Source organism: Microplitis mediator, chromosome 7 (genome assembly GCF_029852145.1).
Source record: "Microplitis mediator isolate UGA2020A chromosome 7, iyMicMedi2.1, whole genome shotgun sequence".
Classification (NCBI taxonomy): domain Eukaryota; kingdom Metazoa; phylum Arthropoda; class Insecta; order Hymenoptera; family Braconidae; genus Microplitis; species Microplitis mediator.
The window spans coordinates 9,925,830-9,944,761 of record NC_079975.1 but is presented as its reverse complement, the minus strand read 5'-3'; the positions used below and the strand labels follow the sequence as shown (position 1 = coordinate 9,944,761).

General features: G+C 27.8%; 2 protein-coding genes and 1 long non-coding RNA gene across 5 annotated transcripts in view; 1 reads left to right on the top strand and 2 right to left on the bottom strand.

The window, feature by feature from the left end:
* Positions 1-5: 5 nt before the first annotated feature.
* LOC130672428 (jmjC domain-containing histone demethylation protein 1) overlaps positions 6-18,932 on the bottom strand; it is a 28,453-nt gene continuing 9,526 nt past the window's right edge. Inside the window, exons 5-8 of the mRNA XM_057477017.1 lie at positions 17,725-18,007; positions 17,362-17,657; positions 16,275-17,288; positions 6-155 (exon numbers count right to left, since the gene is read on the bottom strand). Of these exons, the coding sequence (XP_057333000.1) occupies positions 144-155; positions 16,275-17,288; positions 17,362-17,657; positions 17,725-18,007 (1,605 nt within the window). The 3' untranslated portion in view covers positions 6-143. The remainder of the gene's footprint in view (positions 156-16,274; positions 17,289-17,361; positions 17,658-17,724; positions 18,008-18,932) is intronic.
* Positions 1,092-10,829, bottom strand: LOC130672431 (uncharacterized). Its single transcript, XR_008990697.1, has 3 exons — positions 10,636-10,829; positions 10,441-10,529; positions 1,092-6,808 (listed from the first exon to the last, which is right to left on the bottom strand). It is a non-coding gene; the product is annotated as an uncharacterized LOC130672431 (long non-coding RNA).
* Positions 1,214-10,424, top strand: LOC130672429 (glutamic acid-rich protein-like). 3 transcript variants are annotated; one of them, XM_057477018.1, is made up of 8 exons: positions 1,214-1,381; positions 4,787-5,108; positions 6,163-6,450; positions 6,531-6,853; positions 8,267-8,510; positions 8,670-8,967; positions 9,041-9,344; positions 10,110-10,421. In XM_057477018.1, the coding sequence occupies exons 1-8, from the start codon at positions 1,214-1,216 to the stop codon at positions 10,269-10,271; spliced, it is 2,109 nt and encodes a 702-aa protein (XP_057333001.1). In that variant the 3' UTR covers positions 10,272-10,421. The 3 variants fall into 3 exon arrangements, with proteins under 3 accessions (XP_057333001.1, XP_057333003.1, XP_057333002.1); XM_057477020.1 differs by having other exon boundaries at positions 8,751-8,967; positions 10,110-10,419; XM_057477019.1 differs by lacking the exon at positions 1,214-1,381 and adding an exon at positions 4,543-4,684 and having other exon boundaries at positions 10,110-10,424.

Sequence of the window (18,932 nt, the reverse complement as noted above, 5' to 3'; positions counted from 1 at the left end):
GAACTGATTTAACTTCAACGTTCCAAGTGTTAAATTGTTTAGCTTTTTGACTTTCACGTTCAAAATATTTTGCTGTTTGATTGTAATAATTTAATTTTTGATCTGTTATATTGCGTTTATGAGCTGCTAATTGATATCTTTTTTCAGAAAGTGACCTAAATAATAAATGATTTATTTAATTAATAAACATCAAGTACATTATCAATTACGACACTGAAGTTAGCCGACATCTAATAATTTTTGGAATTTTTAAAAAATGATAAATTTGAAAAAAAAAAAATATTTAAAAAAATTGCACTTGTAGTTTTTTAAATTTTTTTCATGTGCATATTTTTAGTTTTGTTTTTTTGCAAGTGATTTGTTGAAAAAAAATTCAAAAATTATAAGACGTCAGCCAACTTTAGAGTCAATATTGTCAATTGTCTTATTAAAAAATGTTCTTGCAATAAATTATTAACAAAAATTTGTTATTTATTAGTATCCATAATTAAAACCAATTAGACAGATAAAAAGATTTTAAACCAATAAACCAAACAGTGAAACTTTTTTTTAATAAAAATAATCAATTTAGTAGCAAAGAGTAATCAGATAAAAAAATAATGCAGCATAGGATAATTATTGTAGATATGAGTCTGTGATGGCGTCCTAGAAGACGTCGATCAGCTATTTTTGTACTCTCATTTAGTGACGTCATACTCCGAAAATATAAAGTTTTTGGCCGCAACAGAGGGAGGAGGTAGCAGTCACGGCCCTGGCGAATGGTCCAGGTCTAAATCTTTCCTGACTTGAGAAAACTAATATTTTCCAAGCAAACTAACGAAATAATAAACTCAGTGTGGTCAAGCTTACCAGTGCGCTAACCCGTGTTTAAGCAATCAAGAGTATAAACTTCTGTATTATCTCTTTCTTCATTAAAACAAAAAATTACAATATTGTTATTAATTATTATTCATTATTTTTAATCTGATAAACTTTATTTTATTTTGAGAAACATGATCCGAGAAGTTGTTGAGTAAATACAAAAATAAATTTTTAACAAAATAAAATTTTATATTTATACTTTTAGTGACTTCAAGAGTTTTTTTTTTAAATAATAATAATTATTATTTTTATTTGATTTAAAAGAATTGATTACGACTATTTGATTAACGGAAGGTGATATTTAAAGAATAAAAATAAAATATAAGGGCAAAAAGCCACGAGTGAGAAAACTATGCCGGGTGCGGGAGGTCAGCAACCTCAGAGAACAACATTTAGACCGCCGTGGGTCAAGGATGGACCAAATCCACTACCAATGCCCACAGCACCCTGGTCACTTAATGCTAGAAGAGAATCTAAGACTAGTGAAGATGCACCGGCATTTACTAAAGTCACATTAAAAGTAATTATTTAATATTATATTAATGCTTGGATGTAGATAAGCAATTTCGTGTCAACTAACATAGAAGACATTCTGAGAAGATGATGTTTGAAGATTTAAAACTATTTTCAATAAAATTTATCTCGAAATTACTCGAGCACGAATTGCTTCTATGAGCTTTTATTAACAAATGTTCAGGAAAAAAAGTATAACAGTTTGATGATTGATAACAAGCAAATCCATAAAAAATGAACTTAAATTTTTTATTACGAAATATAAAATAACCAAACTAATTCTCAAAAAAGTTTCGTACTCATTAAATCCAATTAATCTAAAGTAACTTGACACTGTACTGCTAACATTATTACAGCAAAAATATTGTTAATTACAATAAAATTTGTATCTTGTAATAACAAAACTTTATTTAGTATTTGGTGCAATAACGTACCAAGTTACTAAAATTTGTATTCTAGTTAATGAATGTCCTGCAATCTAATATTTTAACTCAAGTTACTTAACTCGATTTTGCAAAAGTTTTATCCCAGATAATTAATTTGTATTAACAATTTTTTTTTACGCTTTTTTAAACTACTCAAAAAAACATTTTTCAGTAACAAAAGAATTACTTGGTACAGAAATTTTGAAAATCGATTATTTGTGAGTTGACTCGTTGTCGCTTATCTGCGTCGATTTAACTACTGGTATATTAATAAATTTGATCTAAAAATTATAAATATTACAATTTAATTTTAATTTTTTAATGGCTTATGTCAATTTATTGTTTATTACTAGTAATAAAATTTGCTAAGCAAACATTTATTGCGACTGCATTAATGTTTTATTTAATGGCACAGTGCCACAATTAAAAGAACTTTTTTTTTATAAATCTTATTGACAAATATTCTTAAATAAAAAAAAAATATATAAATCTAAATAAATTTATAAGTGACCATGAATTAAAAAAATAAATATTATATAAACTTATTTTTAAAAATTATTTAAACATAAAATAATGTATATATAAATTATCTACATATACATATAAATGATGGATTGGGTTATTTTGATTATATTAAAAGACGGAAAAAGAGATAGCGAGGGGTAAAAGATTTTAAGTTAACCAGCGAGACAACGTCTTTAGATGCAAAGTGAAAAGTGGCTCGTATATATAAGCCTCTGGGTCACGATTATTTCAAGCACACGCCTCGATTTAAAATGTCTCATGTGTGAAGCTCTATCTCTTCCTCTTCGCTAGTCATATAATATAAACTAAGTAATTTAATATGTTATTATTTATCGTTATAAATATTTTTTACAACTTTTACTTATATATATTTAATGTATAATAAATTTTTTTTTTATTCAATATAATAAACGTAATGTTGTTATATAAAATATTTAAATTCTAATAAATTGGAGCATGTAATTCTTATTAAAAAAAAAAAAATAAATGATATTAATAATAATTCACATAAATCGCTGCGAATATATATGAATGATCTATTTTTTTTTATACATCTTTTTTTATATTTTTAACTTGTAAATGATGATGGTGTAAAAGTTTATAAAAATAGAAATTTTAAACAACAGCGAATGCACGTCTGGAACTGACGTGATCAGTAGTATAAAAACATTTGACATTGGTATGTCTAATAAATGTATTATACATATTATTTCATATATACAATTAGAGTTACCAACTCAATTGTTTTTAGCTTCGGACATTAAAAAAAAAAAATCAGACAACTAAAATTTTTAATTACCCCAATAAAATAAACGAATTTCGAGTAGTTTTATTTTTTAAATAAATAAATTTTCTCACCTCCGGGCGGAAAGTGCAACTTTCGTCCCGCTGTGCAAAACGAAGTTGCCGCTTTCCTCCTCCGTCGAGGAGAAAAATAGTATACACTCCTCGGGAAGTAAATAAGAAAGCCTCAGATCACATGTTTGTTGACCTCGGCTTCGCCTCGGCCAACAATTACATGTGATCTGAGACATTTCTTACTTTACTTCCCTAGGTGTGTAATATACTATTTTAATAATCAAGCTTCTGTTTGCTAATAATTATTTTTTTATTGAAAAACAATTTTTAAAAGTAATATTCACTATCTCGAAGATATTTTTTAAAAATATTAATTTTTATTAAATCGTCTTTGCTTAATTATTTAAAAGTAGCAAACCGGCAATTGGATTGAGTTTGAATTTGTTCCTTTCTTTTGTCCATTAGTAAAAAGTTTCTTATTTTTTTAGTATTTAAAAAGTAAATGTTAAAAAATTCAAACAGAAAAACACCTGCCGGAGTGCCCGGACACTTTTAAAATTAAGACATGTCCGAGAAATTCTAGACAGATGTCAACCTTTTTATATATTTAATAATAAACTTTTATAATAAACAGACATGCAATAACAGAGCTCCCAAATAAAATTTGAAAAAACTAGATAGGCATCTTGATAGCCACATGTTCTGTTCAAAAACTTGTTCAGTATCTTGGGTCAAGTCTATGTCAAGTTCTGCTGTTTCAAGTTTTGATTGTAATATGAATACAACATGAACATGTAATACCACAAGTTGACGTAAATCTATAGCCGTAATAGGAATGCAAGTTGAATCAAAAAATTGCCTTCAAGTTGCGGAAAAAAAAACGAAGAACAAAAGTTAGTTTAAATTTGAGAGTTGCGGGAAAAAAACTTGAATGAGCAAAATTTAACTTCCAAATTTACTACAAGTTACCGACAACTATTTGCAGTCAACTTGACATCTTTTTTCAGTCGTAGATTCCTGTCACTTACGATCAAAGTGACTATCAGGACAATTAGAAAAAAATGGAGATTTCATAATAAACAAAGTGTAAGAATTATTTACTGAGGATGTACACATCAACATAAATAATAATAAATTTAATTATATCATTCATGACGTCAAAATTTTCATTTTTTCTTGTGTCATAATCCAATTAATCATGCAATTATTTTAGAATATATTTAAATATATATATAGAAGAAATATATATCAAAGTATTATTTAAAGAAAATTAAACGACTTGCCAAATTAATTTTTTTTATTTAATTCGATCTGATATGAATCATTAGTACTTTTACTTTTGATGCGACCACATTTATAATCTTACTCAGTGATTCGAAATTTTCATGTTTGATATTTTACTAAAATAAAGAAAAAAATTTGATAACTAAATGGATATTGCTGGAACAAGTTCTAACAGTCAAAGAAAAATACCCCCGCATAGATGGACTGCGAGTGAAAATACAAAGTACCCGATGCTAGTTGTTAAACGCAGCAGTTTAAATATTGAATTAGTTAATCAAGTGAATAATTTAAAATAATTAATGATATAATAAATAAATTAAATGTAAATGATTGATAAAAATAATTATAATAATAATTATTTTAAAAAATAAATTTTTTAGAGTGTAGCGAAACCAGCAGACGCTGTGGCACCACAAAAACAACCGTCTGAAGCTCCAATTAAAAAGCAAAGTAAAATAACTATCGTGCCAACGCAACCTAAAAGCGATAAGAATGCAACTACTAAACTAGCAACATCAAACGTCAAACAGAGTGAGAATGAAAGAAGTAAAACATCAACAGCTCCTAAACTCGGACAGCAGAATGAATCGCGTACGGAGACACCGTCTTCAAGACCTCAACTTGAACGGCAGATTCGCGTTGAAAAATCTCAATCGCGTACCGATAACAAAGTTCCTCTTTCAAAAAGTGAAAGTTCAACTGGTGAGAATATTTATTTTAAATTATATTTTAATTTTTAAAAATCAGATTTCTATTTGATTGCCATTTACGCAAAAAATAAAACAAGAAATATTACAGTTTAATATAATAACGCGATGCTTTGAATTTAAAACTGGTGACATTTGACAAAATTCTGTAATAATTACAGTTTCAAATAATTATTTTGTTAAATATTATTCTCAGCAGTAAAATTTACAGTTTAACCCTTACACGTTCATAACTATTCCAAGAGTAAAAATGTTTTTGTTTATTTACATCCATCTATTTTGATCTAATTCAACACAAAAGTAATCCATAAGACAGAAATTGTGTATATTTTAGTGTTTTTGGAATGGAGACACATATATATCCCTATATGCCTTCAAGTATACATTTTTCAATGGATTGCAATCAAATACTTCACGCTTTTGTTGCAAAATGAACACAAAATATGGCAGAAAATACAACTTATTAAATGTATATACTTATTTAAAATACTAAAAATTATGAAATTTTACAAAACAATTACGATCTAAAGTATAACATAAATGAACATTACATGGAGAGCATGTATTATTTGTGCGATTTTCCAGGTGACGTTTAGCGCACTGTATTTTTTCTATTACTAACTTTTACCGTTACATGTGAAGGTGTTCCGCGAAAATTTGAAAAAGTACTAAAAATCAAAAATTATAAATCTAAAAAAGATTTTACTTGGCCAGTATGTTATTGTAAATCGGAAAATTATGCAGGGACAAATGTGTCCTTTATGCGTGAAAGGGTTAAAATAAGCATACTTTTGACAGAACTTTTAGTTAAATTTTGAAGTCACTATTTGAAACTGTAATTTTTTTCTTCCGTATTAAAATAATTGTTGATTTAAAAATAATTTATGTAATACACGATTTACTACACACATGATAAAATTGATTGGCATTAGAGTAGAGTAAACTGATTGAGTTATTTTGATCGTAACTGTCCTCATTGTCAGTTAATTATTTAATCGACCCTATTGATTAGTTATTTAATTGTATATATTGTGTTACTATAATATCAGGGGCACCGACATTATCAAAAAGTTCATCAAGAGCTGCAATACCACCGCCACCACCACCTAGACCACCACCACCTCCTCCAGCCCGTAAAATATTGAAAGATTTACCGGAACTTACGGATTCGCAACAAGAAAAATTGGAAATGCTTAAATCGAGGCCAAGAAAACGTCCGGATTGGGCATGTATGATGAAAGAAGTTGAAAGTGGTAGAAAGCTCAAGCATGTTAAATGTAATGACAGAAGTGCTCCAATAATTGAGAGGGTTAGCAAAGTTACAGAAGATCCAACAGGTATTATTTGTTTAATTTGAAAATTATTAATTAAAGATAAGATTTTTATACATCAGTTTTTACTGTTTGATATTTTACAGGAAACGCACACTTTGTTTTTGAATCAGAAACATCTAATATGCATAACAAATTGCTCAAGCAAATTGTCAGTGGAGTTAAATTGAAGAGTGTTAAGACAAATGATCGATCAAAACCAATATTAGAAGGATTGAGGAAATTTAGACGACAATTGACAATAGAGGAACAGATGCACAAATCTGATACTACACTTGTTAATGATGCTGTTCCGGACGAAATGGATGATATTGACGCAGTAAGAGATGACTTGCAAAGCACAAAACAGATGCTTGCCTTGGAGCTGAGAAATAAAGAGGCATTGGAAAGAGATAACAAGAGGCTACAGGTAGATTTAGATATGCTTTGTAACAATTATAATATTTGCATTAAAAAAATAGTACATCACGCGCCAATAGCAAAAAATACATGAAAAAAAAACAGAGCTTAAAACTTAGCAATAATTAATATGAGGACAGTACACTAGAATCTCTTGGATACGATAATTTTTACTTCGGACACAAGTAAAAATTACTATTCCATAAGTACACTGTTAAAATTTTTTTTCGATTTTCACGAATTTATCATGTAAATTTAATAAAATTCATTAAATTTACATGAATATCGATTTATCGACATAATTAAAACAATTAAAGCGTAATTTTTAATCAAATGTATGCTTGATGTGATTAATGAAGATGTGGGAATCCGTACCTAGTGGACTTTGGCAATTTCAATTTTAACTTTGAACTTAGCAATACTTTTATTATTAGAAAATCGATTTGTTCAATATACGATTATTATTTTGTAAAATCAATTACAACAATCATAATTATCAAAACTAATTTATTAATATTAGTAATAATATTGTTAGGAGTATGTATCATTATTCCTCTTGTTACAACATATATTATCACTATTATTACTATTTTAAACCAACTACTTCTATCGTAGATAAATTTACCATGTTCTTGAAGATCGAAACGTTTTACGTGTAACGAAAAAAAAAAATTGAAAAATAAAAAATTTATTGGATAACTAGATTTCTGAAATGTTTTGCATATAAATGCTGGTATGTCAGCGGAAAATCTTAGGCCACCCCCAACCTCCGGAAATACCCCTTAAGTCGCCTTTTAGCAGCCGAATTACATAAATTTTTTTCACTTCCGTTGCGCGAAAAACGTTTCGATCTTCAGGTACATAACTTACCAAAATTAAAATTTCCAAAGTTCATTGGGTCGGTCATTAGATATTATGGTGGATTTAAATTCAGAAAATTAAAAAAATTTAGTAATAACTTTGTTTTTAAAAACCTTAATTAGTTTTCGATAATTATGAGTTTATTGAAGTATTGCTAAGAAATTTCAAGTATTTAAAAAATAATTATAAATAACAAAAAATCATTTTCATTTAAAATTATGGTTTTTCAAATAACTATCACTTTTAGAATTAATTGACTTGTGGACAGTAAAAAAACAATTATTGAAATAAAATACATTTTGGTTTCAATTTTTGACATTTATGACTTAAAAATTTGGAGTAATTTAATTTTAATCTCGAGGAAAATTTCTGACAGTCATTTTGTCATCAATTCAGTCAATTTTTATTTGGATTCTAATAGAAAAAAAAAAAAATTTTCACTGTAACAAGAAAATTCATTTTATAAAATTTTTATGGGGCGAGTTCGAAATCGAATGCTTGATAATAAAATATTTAATTTGTTTTATAAAATTTAATAAAAAAAATTTTAAATTATTTTCAGGCAAGAATTTTAAATTTAGAAGCAGACAACGAAAGATTAAAAATGCAACAGAATGTTACAGAATATAAAAAACAGGATGAAAAAATATTAGAATCCTTGAGAAATGAAGTAGATCACGCAAGAAAAGATGTTGAAAAAATAGAAAAAGAATTTGCAGTGGTTGCAGAAGAAAGAGATAAAACAAAACTTGAATTAGAAGATATGAAGAGAATGTATGCTGCATTAGAAAAACGTATGAAAGCTGGTAAGTGATTTTGATAATAAAATAATGACACTTCATTTTTTTTATAATTGAATATTTTGAATTGCTATTAAAAATTGCACTAACGCTAATAATTTATTGCTGATACTAATGCTTCTGCTTAAACTAATTTTGCTTATTTTTTTTTAATCATGCAAATAGATTATTATTGGGATTGGGAACAAGTTGAACCCGTAGTAGAATTTCCAGAAGAATCAGAGGCAAAATGGTATGATGTTTCAGGAATGGCATTAGCTGGATGTCCAAGTGCTAAAGATGTAGCAAAAATAGCTTCACAAAAAAGTATTGAGAAAGCTGATAAAAGTCCAAGTGAATCAGAAGAAGAAGAAGAGGAAGAAACAAGTGAAGAAGAAGATGAAGATGAAGATCCTGAAGCTGCTGCTGAACGCAGAATGCAAAGAGAAATTAAATTATTGGCAACTAAAATTAAAAATTTCAAGTAAGTTACTCGGTTTTGTTTTTTTTTTCTTTGAAGGAACATTATTTTGAAATAAAACCATTTTTTATCACAGAGACAAAGAAGATAATTCAAAAAAAGAAAGACATGCATTAAAAGAACAAATAAAACAACAGCAGAAATTATTAAAAGAAGAAAAGAAAAAATACAAATCACTTCAAAAAGAAGTTGATAAAATGGCTAAATTGATGGCTGACACAGACGAAGAAGATGGAGATGAAGAAGAAGAAGAAGAAGAAGAAGAGGTAGAAGAAGAAAGTGAATCTGAAGAAGAATCTGAGTCTGAAGAGTCCGAAGATGAGGAATCAGAAATTGATGATGAATCTGCTGATTCAGAGGATCGAAAAGCTAAATTACAGGTTAATTTAAAATAAATCTTCTAAATTAAATAGTTCACATTAAAAAGGAAAGGGGTCGGAAATACAAAAAAATTCATATTTTTGTGATTTTGTTTTCAGAGTACCTCCTTTATTAAAATTCGTAAAATTTGTGAAATTATTAAGCATCATTTCAAGAATATTCTGATAAATTTTCATAAAAAAGTATTGAAAAATAAGCCAGTGGTAGTGGGGAGAGCCGAGTTACCTAAAAAAAAAAAAAAAAAACGTTTCCATGCCGTAGGCAGAATAACTCGTTTCTGCTTCATCTAAAATCAAAAAACCAAAAAGATTTCTGTAGTACATATACTTATTTTTTAATTAAACAAAAGGAATAATTTTTGGCAAAAATTAAAGTTTTTTGATTGCACCTTTACCAAAAATTAAAAAATGAATATTTTGTTTATTCCTTCGTTCAAATTCAAGATAAACTTATGCACTCAAGAAATATATTTGGTTTTTTTATTTCAAGTGAAGCTGTCATGAGTTATCCTGCCTACGGCACAGAGACTTTTTTTTTTGAGGTGACTCGGTTCTCCCCACTACCACTGGCTTATTTTTCAATATTTTTTTATGAAAATTGAACAGAATATTCTTGGAATGTTGCTTAATTATGTCTCAACTTTTAAGAAACGTTGATAAAAAAGCTACTCTGAAAAAAAAATGCTCTTTTTTTGAATCTCAGACCCCTTTCTCCCCTTAATAAGATGACGCAAGTAAATGATAATTATTTTTTCAACTTTTTAGGAAATTGCAAAGAAACATGAGGGACGTTTAGCTTCATTGAAGAAAGGAAACTACTTATTAAAAGCTCAAGTTGATAGATTGAAGGACGATTTAGCTAAACAAAGAGAGGACAGTTTATCACTACAAGAAGATCTTGATTCTGTTCTTGCTGAATTAGGTTAATTTGTTTATTAATTAAATAAGTAATTAGAAATTATTAAACCCAAATATAATCATACTCTACATTATTACAATAACTAAAATATTTATAATTATTTAAAGCACATACACATGCATACATTTATAAATTATATATACGATATATTATTGTAAATTAATATTTGAAACATACAGTTTTGAATTTGATGTTGACTAAATGATGAGTTAATTTGAATGATGGATAAATTTTTTTTGTTTTTCCTTTTTTGCTATTGCATTAGTCTAAGATATTTTTTAATAAAGATTATTGGACATTACTCAAACAAGCTTATATTGATTTTTTTTTGTTTTTTAAGGTTATAATACTATTTATTGCTTAGTAACTTACATTCTCTGGTTATCGATTAAATTTTCAGTCGCAGAGCAACGGCAAGCCCATGTTAATATTCAAATGTTAAACAACTTATTTACATTTAATTAATATGTTTATGCGTAATCCACTCCTTCAGATATGTTGTCTTATTTTGTTTTATTTTTTTTAACGACCGACGCGATTTACGTAAGTATCAATTTTTAAATTTAGTTATACCAACATGAAAACGTCAAAATAAATATTTTGGTCACTGTAGCCAACCATTTAAAAAATAGCGGGAATTCAATAAAGGTTTAAAAAATTTCTGGTAACAAAATTATTAATTAACTTGATGATAATTATAATAAAACAATCATACGTAGACAGAAACTTATAAAAATTATTTACTAAATATTTTCACTTTCCTATAATTGTTTTTTAACTTCCCGCTAAGAAAATTTGAAATTTTCAAAAAAAAGGGAAGTTATTGGTTTTGGTCCGATTTTCGAAAATCGAATTTCTATCAAACCTTGACGTTTTGAGATTCTGGGAAACTATTTTGACTGAGTTTAAAATGATGTCCGAGTGTATGTATCTGTGTATGTACGTACGTACGTACGTATGTATGTAAATATTCTGTAACTTTTAAACGGCTAAACCGATTTGGCTTCTTGCGGTTGCGTTTGAAGCGGCTCGTTAATTCCAACAACCAACAACTTTTGAAAAATTGAGCATAATCGGTACAGTAAGTTCGGATTAATTCCCAAATTAAATGAGCTCTGAAACTTTATAATCGCGTCGAATGCCACCTCAACCATCAAAACCGATTCTTTCGTTCAACAGAAACCGTTATCGAAAGAATTGAAAAAAAGGGTTTATTTCTAATAAAATCTAAATTTTTGAACTAATTAATGGCCGCTTTTTTTTTAACGTAAGTGATTAAAAAACTGCGTCGAATGTCACCGTCAAAATCGATTCATGATTTCAAAAGATATTGGTGATTATAAATTCGAAAAATAACGGTTTACTTTATTTATTCGGAATGACTCATAATATTATTTATCAGATGTTTAAAAAAAATGACCAATGTTCAGAAAACTGCGTGATATGTCATTTTAAACGTCAAAATCGGTTCATTATTTTCAAAGATATTGCTGATGCAAATTTTTAAAAATCAACGATTTACTTCATTGTTTTTTTTTTTTTTTTTTGTTATTGTTTATTACTTGAAGTTTCGCAATGGAATGTGTGACATTACTATTGTTGAGCTTGAAGAGCTTAAAAGTGTATTGACAATAATGTTTTCGAGCTCAAGGAGCTCGAAAACAGCGGGAAGTTTCAGGGCTGGTTCGTAAGGTCAGGCGGTTTACGGATTTTTTCTTATTATTTGAATGATAATCAATTTTATTATTTTCACATTACTTTCCAAGTGGTCAAAGTAAATATTCGATAACTTTATGATGAATTTGAGTTAACAATTTATTATTTCAATACCAAAATCAATTTAAAGTATAAAAACCGTAAAAATTAATTGAAAATTATTTATTACTATTTTTAATTATTTTTTAGATACTTAGAATTTTTTTGTTGACTTAAATAAATTTACAACCATCCAAAAATAATTTAAAGTTTTGAAAACAAGTTGATATTGCACTTTAAAAATGTTTCAATTTTAATGCAACTCAAGATCTTCATTGATCGCACAGAATATTTTTTTAAATTTTTAATTAATTACGGGGAAAAATGAAAATCAATGTTTTATTAATAACTTGTTAATGATGTATATACACCGGTTTTATTTTTATTTATTCAAGTTTCTAAAGCTGCCCTAAAAATGACTGTGCGAGCATTAGTTGCTGAGATATCGATAATCAAAGATAAAAGGATCCTTTTTCATTTGAAGACCGATATCTCAGCAACAAATTGTCGTACAGAGACAACAAAAAAACAAATTGTAAGAGAATAAATTTCCTGAGCTGTGCGTTAATTTTCTTGAAAAAAAATTCCCCGGGCCCGTAGACTCAAAAAACTAAAGCAAAAAAATTAGAAAATTTTTGCCTCGAACTATTTCTTATAATTACGCGAATTCTTCACAAAAATACTGCCTTCCTACTCTCTTAAAATGAATCAGTGGAAAGTAGTCCAATCAGTGAATATTCACTGCGAATCAGTCCCAAGTATATCACTGATTGAATTAGTGATATACTTGGGACTATTCGTGCAGTGAATATTCACTGATTTTCAGAATTTTTTATTGATTCATTTTAAGAGATCAAAATCACTAAAAAATTTCTACAATTTTGTTGTTCCTTTAACTTTTTGGATAAGTGTATATTTTATGCTAATAATCATATTTGAAATATAATCCTCACTCAATTTATATTTACTTATTCATTTTATTTAAATGATGTAATAACTATTAAATTATAAAATATTAATAAATAATTCAATTTTAAATTGAAAGTAATGAAAATAAAAAAAAATTTATCCCGTAAAACTTTCATGCAAATGATTACATTATTTATAAAAAAACAATTTATAGTCGTAATATAAGTGCCCAAGTAGCACACTTGCTTTTGTGACATCTATAAGACATCAGTTTTTAGGCTGTTTTTTGACATATTGATAAGGCACCAAGATGTTGGCAAAACGATCAGAAATTTATGTCACCGAAAAAATATCTACTAAAAGACTTGACACAAGCGACGACAAAAAGTAAATTACAAAAAGTGGTAAAATAAGTCATCTAAAAAATTTTTTAATTGACATGTCTTTTTTAAGCCAGAAAAAACAACAAAAATTTTCTATGTCTCTTAGGACCAACATCTGCGTGTTTTATTTATACCAAAAAAAGTGACGTTGAGACAAAAAAATTTGTCTTATCCTTTTAAAAGACATCTTTAAAATATCTTAAAGTTGTCTGTGTGCTACTTGGGTAAATGAAATCAAATCTCTACCAAATAAATAAATAAATAATTATAATAGTATTAATAAATAAAATGGTGAATGAAAAAAATAAATTAATCGTGTTTATAAAAAATCGTATTTTATTTAATGAATTTATAATTTTTATAATAAAGTTTAAAATAATTACGAATAATTAAATGATAAATTTACGAATTCATAAAAAAAAGTCGAATTACAAGCTGTATAAAATTAAACGATTACTTAATTATACAAGCTATAGATATATTTTAATTAATCAAAAATTTTGTCGATTGTACTTGATGCAGAATAAAAATAAAATTTTTTTTTTTACTATCCAGCGGTAATGTGATGTAAAAAAATGATAGTATTTTTAATGGCATTGTCACATGATTTTTACATATAATAAATATTGTGTCTTTTTTTTTTTATTTAGATCAGCATGAAAATTTCCAGAATATCATGCACATGATTTCATGTATATATTTTTTTTCTTAAACTACATAATTTAATGATTATCATTAAAAGTAAATACTATACATGTACATAAATAATTACAAGTATTGTTGTATCATTTATTTTAAATAATATAAGTAATGAGTCTATTTGACACAAACAATGTGATGTTATAAAGTTAATTATTAAAGATAGCGATTTAATTGTAATTTATATCTAAATCACTTTTATAAAAACTAATTTGTTGCAATTTATAAATAAAACGTAAACAATAATTATCAAGATATTGTTTAAAATAAATTTAATTATTAAATTAAAAGAAAAACATTTAATGAAGAGTGTAGATGAGTGATAGTGAGCTTTTTAAGAACGTGATTTTTTTTTTAATACACATTTTATATACAATAATTGTACCATCGGCAAAATTCATTTTTTTTTCTTTTATCACTTCATTATAATATATTTTTTTATTTAATTATTATCGCGAATTATTTATTCACAATGTATCTCTAGAAAAAAAAAAATGTAACTATTGTAGAACTAAAAAGACTAAATTATATTACAAGTAATAATAAAACTAAATAAAATAATTTATGAATAATATCCGTTAATAATTTTAGATCACTTTCTTCATAATTATATGAAAATTATTTAATTGAATTTTAATACTTGTCTCAATATTAATACGTATTTTAAATAAAATAAAGTAAATCAATGTTTTAGGAAGACAATAACTCAATTAATGTAAGTTAAAAATGAGTAATAAAATTGTAAATTAATAAAGATTAAAATGTATGAGTTATGAGAAAATTGCACGTTATTATAAACTGTTTGATACTTAATAAAATATAAAAATTAGGCGTGTGCGAATAATTCAAACTTATGAATTATTCATCTCGAATCAAATCGAACTAAACGATAACTTTATGGTAAATTTGAATTATTCGTAAATTTTCGAATTTAAAAATTTATTTTTGAACGATTTTATATTGTGATTTTTTTTCCAATAATTCAAATTTTTGTGAGAGGTAAGTAGAGCTCAGACACGAATCTACGAGGAGAAAGGGGTCTGAGATACAAAAAAAAAAAAGGATATTTTTGTGATTTTGTTTTTTCAGAGTATCTTCTTTATTAAAATTCTTAAAATTTGTGACACGATTAAGCATCATTTCAAGAATATTCTGCTAAATTTTCATTAAAAAATATCGAAAAATAAGCCAGTGGTAGTGGGGAGAACCGAGTCACCTCAGAAAAAAAACGTTTCCATGCCGTAGGCGTGGAACGATAACTCATGACTGCCTCACCTGAAATCAAAAAACCAAAAAGATTTCTTTAGTACATAAGTTTCTCTTAGATTTGAACGATGGATTTTTTTTTTCAATAACTACGTATTTTTTAATTAAACAAAAGGGACAATTTTTGGTAAAAATCAGAATTTTTTTTATTGCACCTTTACCAAAAATTCAAAAATGAATATTTTGTTTATTCCTTCGTTCAAATCCCAGATAAACTTATGTACTAAAGAAATCTTTTTGTTTTTTAATTTCAGATGAAGCAGTCATGAGTTATCCTGCCTACTGCATGGAGACTTTTTTTAAAGTAACTCGGCTCTCCCCACTACCACTGGCTTATTTTTCAATATTATTTTATGAAAATTTATCAGAATATTCTTGGAATGCTGCTTAATAATTTCACAAATTTTAAGAATTTTAATAACTAAAGTACTCTGAAAAAAAAAATCAATAAAATATGTCCTCTTTTTTTTGTATATCAGACCCCTTTCCCTCGTTAATGAACTACACGGAGAAATTATTCTTGTTTTAAATACAATGATGTCATAATAAAGCCGGGCCATGTTGGCCACCTGCAGAAATTGAAATAAACATATTGCAAAAATTATTATGGCCACAATAAAATTGACAGCGATTATATTCCAAATCACTGTAACCATTGTAAATTTTACTATGGTTATGACCACTATGCCCTGCTTTACTTTGACACCGTAGGATTTAAAACGAGAATAATTTCCCCGTGTGAGCTCACCATTAAATAAAAATAAAATATTTGAAAGCTAATCGAATGCATCGAATTATTAGATTCGAACACGACTCGCACACGCCCAATAAAAATTCGATAAATATAAAATAAATAACGGCACTTGCAAACGAAAAATAATAATAATATTTTTTTTAGAGAAAAATACAAGCATTTATTGCTGATTTTATTTTATTTATGGTAAATTGATAACTATTCCAGGTACGACATAACAGATATTATTATTTTTATTTATATACCTCACGTTCTCTTGGTTTATCTTTTATTTTTTTTTCTTCAACAAGCTTAACATCAGTAACATGTAAATTATGTATACTTCTTGCAGCAAACTTAATAACACTTTGAGTTGATACTTGAGTTGTATGTCGTAGATCAAGCCGTTTAATAGCTTTACATCTAGTTAAATGTTCTAATGTAGTTTCAGTAAGTAGACGACACTCCGATAAATTAAGTGACACAAGATTATTGATGGCTTGTGCAGGAGGGGTTGCTATTTGGGCGACACCAGCGTCGGTAACTCTACCACATGATGATAAATCAAGAGATTCTAAATGAGGAAGATGTTGAGCAATATATCTCAATGCTACGTCTGTTATATTACAGCCAGCAAGAGACAAACTTTTTAAATGTTTTAATCTTGAAGTTTTGTCGATTAATCCAGGTCGAGAATCAGCTGGTGGACTTAATACTTCTCTAACACTTGAATCATTAAGTCCAGAAACAAAACTAAGATCTAAAGTTATTAATGGTGGGCATGTACAAGTTTTTAGCGCACAAACTCCAGTAGCCCAATTGCAGCCTTGCAATGATAGATGACGAAGTTGAGAAAGTCTACCTAACAGCCAAGCTAATTGTCTTTTCGCGATATTGGTCCAGTCTAAACATAAACTTTCTGGTTGTCTTCTAACAATACCAGTTAAGTGTGCGGCAGTAAGATGTGTCCGTGTTAAATTCATACGCCGCCAAAGAATTGGATCAATACTGTATCGCGCCCAAGAACGACAAACTAGAGCACAAGTCGCTAAATCTTTTGGATTCAAATATTTAAATATGGCAAGAAGTACTTCTCGATCATATGTCGCTGACCACTGGCCATTGTGTTCAGAACGTTGAACAAATGGTAATTGGACGGGTCTAACAACAACGTGAGGTTTCTTTAAAGATTTATTACTAGAACCAATCAACTGTGCTGCTAATTGAGTCCTCAAAGCTGATCGTTGATCACCTTCAGCAGGCTCTCGGTCATTCCACGTCTATAATTTTATTAATGTTAATAATTATTAATTTTTAAAAATAATTTTTAAAATAAATTATATTGACAATTACCTCAGTAGGCTCTGGTCTTGCTCTTTTACTTGGAGTGGTAGCTCTTTCAGAGTCAGTTGTAGGAGCTGATGAGGCTGCACTTGACACAGATACTTTACGAATTCGCGCTTTTACTTGACGTGGTCTATGGTCCAGATTTCGGCCACTCTGAAGGCAAGACGGACATTCCCAGCTATTAGGGACGTCTTCACTTACCACAACTTTTTGTAACTCAACTCCAAGACACTCAGGATGAGCGATATCAAAACAAATAGAACATTCCATCAGACTTGATGGTACTCCGGATATTGGTTTACCTGAATTTAATTATATAGTTTAATAAATAAATAAGTGAATGATTATTTAAAAATTAAATTTATTTACCCATCAATGGCGCTGGTTGTTGACCCCATCCATCAAGTTTACAAATTTTACAAGCCGCAGTTACTGGTAACATGGGCCTCAAACATTGTCGAGTGATACAAGTTTGTTTGGCTCGTCCACTTCCACCGAATTTAACCATATCCTGACAATAAACACATTCTCCACAATCTTGTCGCGTACATGCTTCACATTTTTTACATCTCGTACGTCGTCTTCGTGGCATTGATTTCGTTTCAGATTTTGGAATTTTTGGAGACTGTTTTTTAGGTACTTTAAGAAATTCCTAAGTAATGAATAAAAATAATAAATATCTAACTACTGTTAAAAATTTTATCGATTTTCAAAGATAATTTTTATGAAAATTTAATCCAATTTATTAATTACACATAAACATCGATTTGTTTACGTAATTTAGAAAATTAAAAACCATAATTTTTTATGAAAAAATTCAAAAAATACAGTATTAACTTTTTAAAAAAAACCATAATTAGTTTTTGATAATTTCAAGTTCATTAAAGTTTTGCTATGAAATTTCTCGCATTTAAATATTTATACATGAAAAAAAAAAAAAAAAAATTTTTAAATAAAATTATGATTTTTCAAATAACGATCAGATTTAAAATTAATTGACTCATAGACATTAATAAAAAATTATTTAAATAAAATGTAATAAAATACATTGTGATTTTGGTTTTATGATAACATCAACGACTTGGAAATTAAAAGTAATGTAAAATTAAAATAAATAAGGTAAAAGACCCTAAACCCGATCAGTACCAGTCGCTCGCTTTGAGGCGAAGCCTCGGTCAACAATTACAAGTGATCTGAGACATTTCTTACTTTACTGCCCTAGTTGTGTAATATACTATCATGATACCAGCATCGAAACTTGAAGTTTCAGTGTCTCTACAGCCCATCGAAAAAAGCTAATTTCAAGCCGATGGTGCAAGCAACTGCTAGCAAATTTGTAACTCACAAATACTTTCATACAGCGGGCAGAAACATGCGTGTTTCTTCCCTTGGGAAAGAAACACAATTGTTTTTGCCCGGTGTCAGTTATATTTAATGTTCATTTGCAGCCTTATTACTCTTATTTGTTTACTTGTCACTTCAGTTTACTCATTTTATTTTTTAAGTGACAGTTTTTATAGTTTTTTCATATATTTCTCATTCTCCAACAGTTTTCCGCATCATCGGCTTGAAATTAA

Bases quoted from the DNA above. Each gene is read 5' to 3' on its own strand.
- LOC130672429 (XM_057477018.1), top strand. From the start codon at position 1,214: ATGCCGGGTGCGGGAGGTCAGCAACCTCAGAGAACAACATTTAGACCG. The intron at 1,382-4,786 runs GTAATTATTTAA...TAAATTTTTTAG, and splicing joins TTACTAAAGTCACATTAAAA to AGTGTAGCGAAACCAGCAGA. The intron at 9,345-10,109 runs GTTAATTTAAAA...TCAACTTTTTAG, and splicing joins ATCGAAAAGCTAAATTACAG to GAAATTGCAAAGAAACATGA.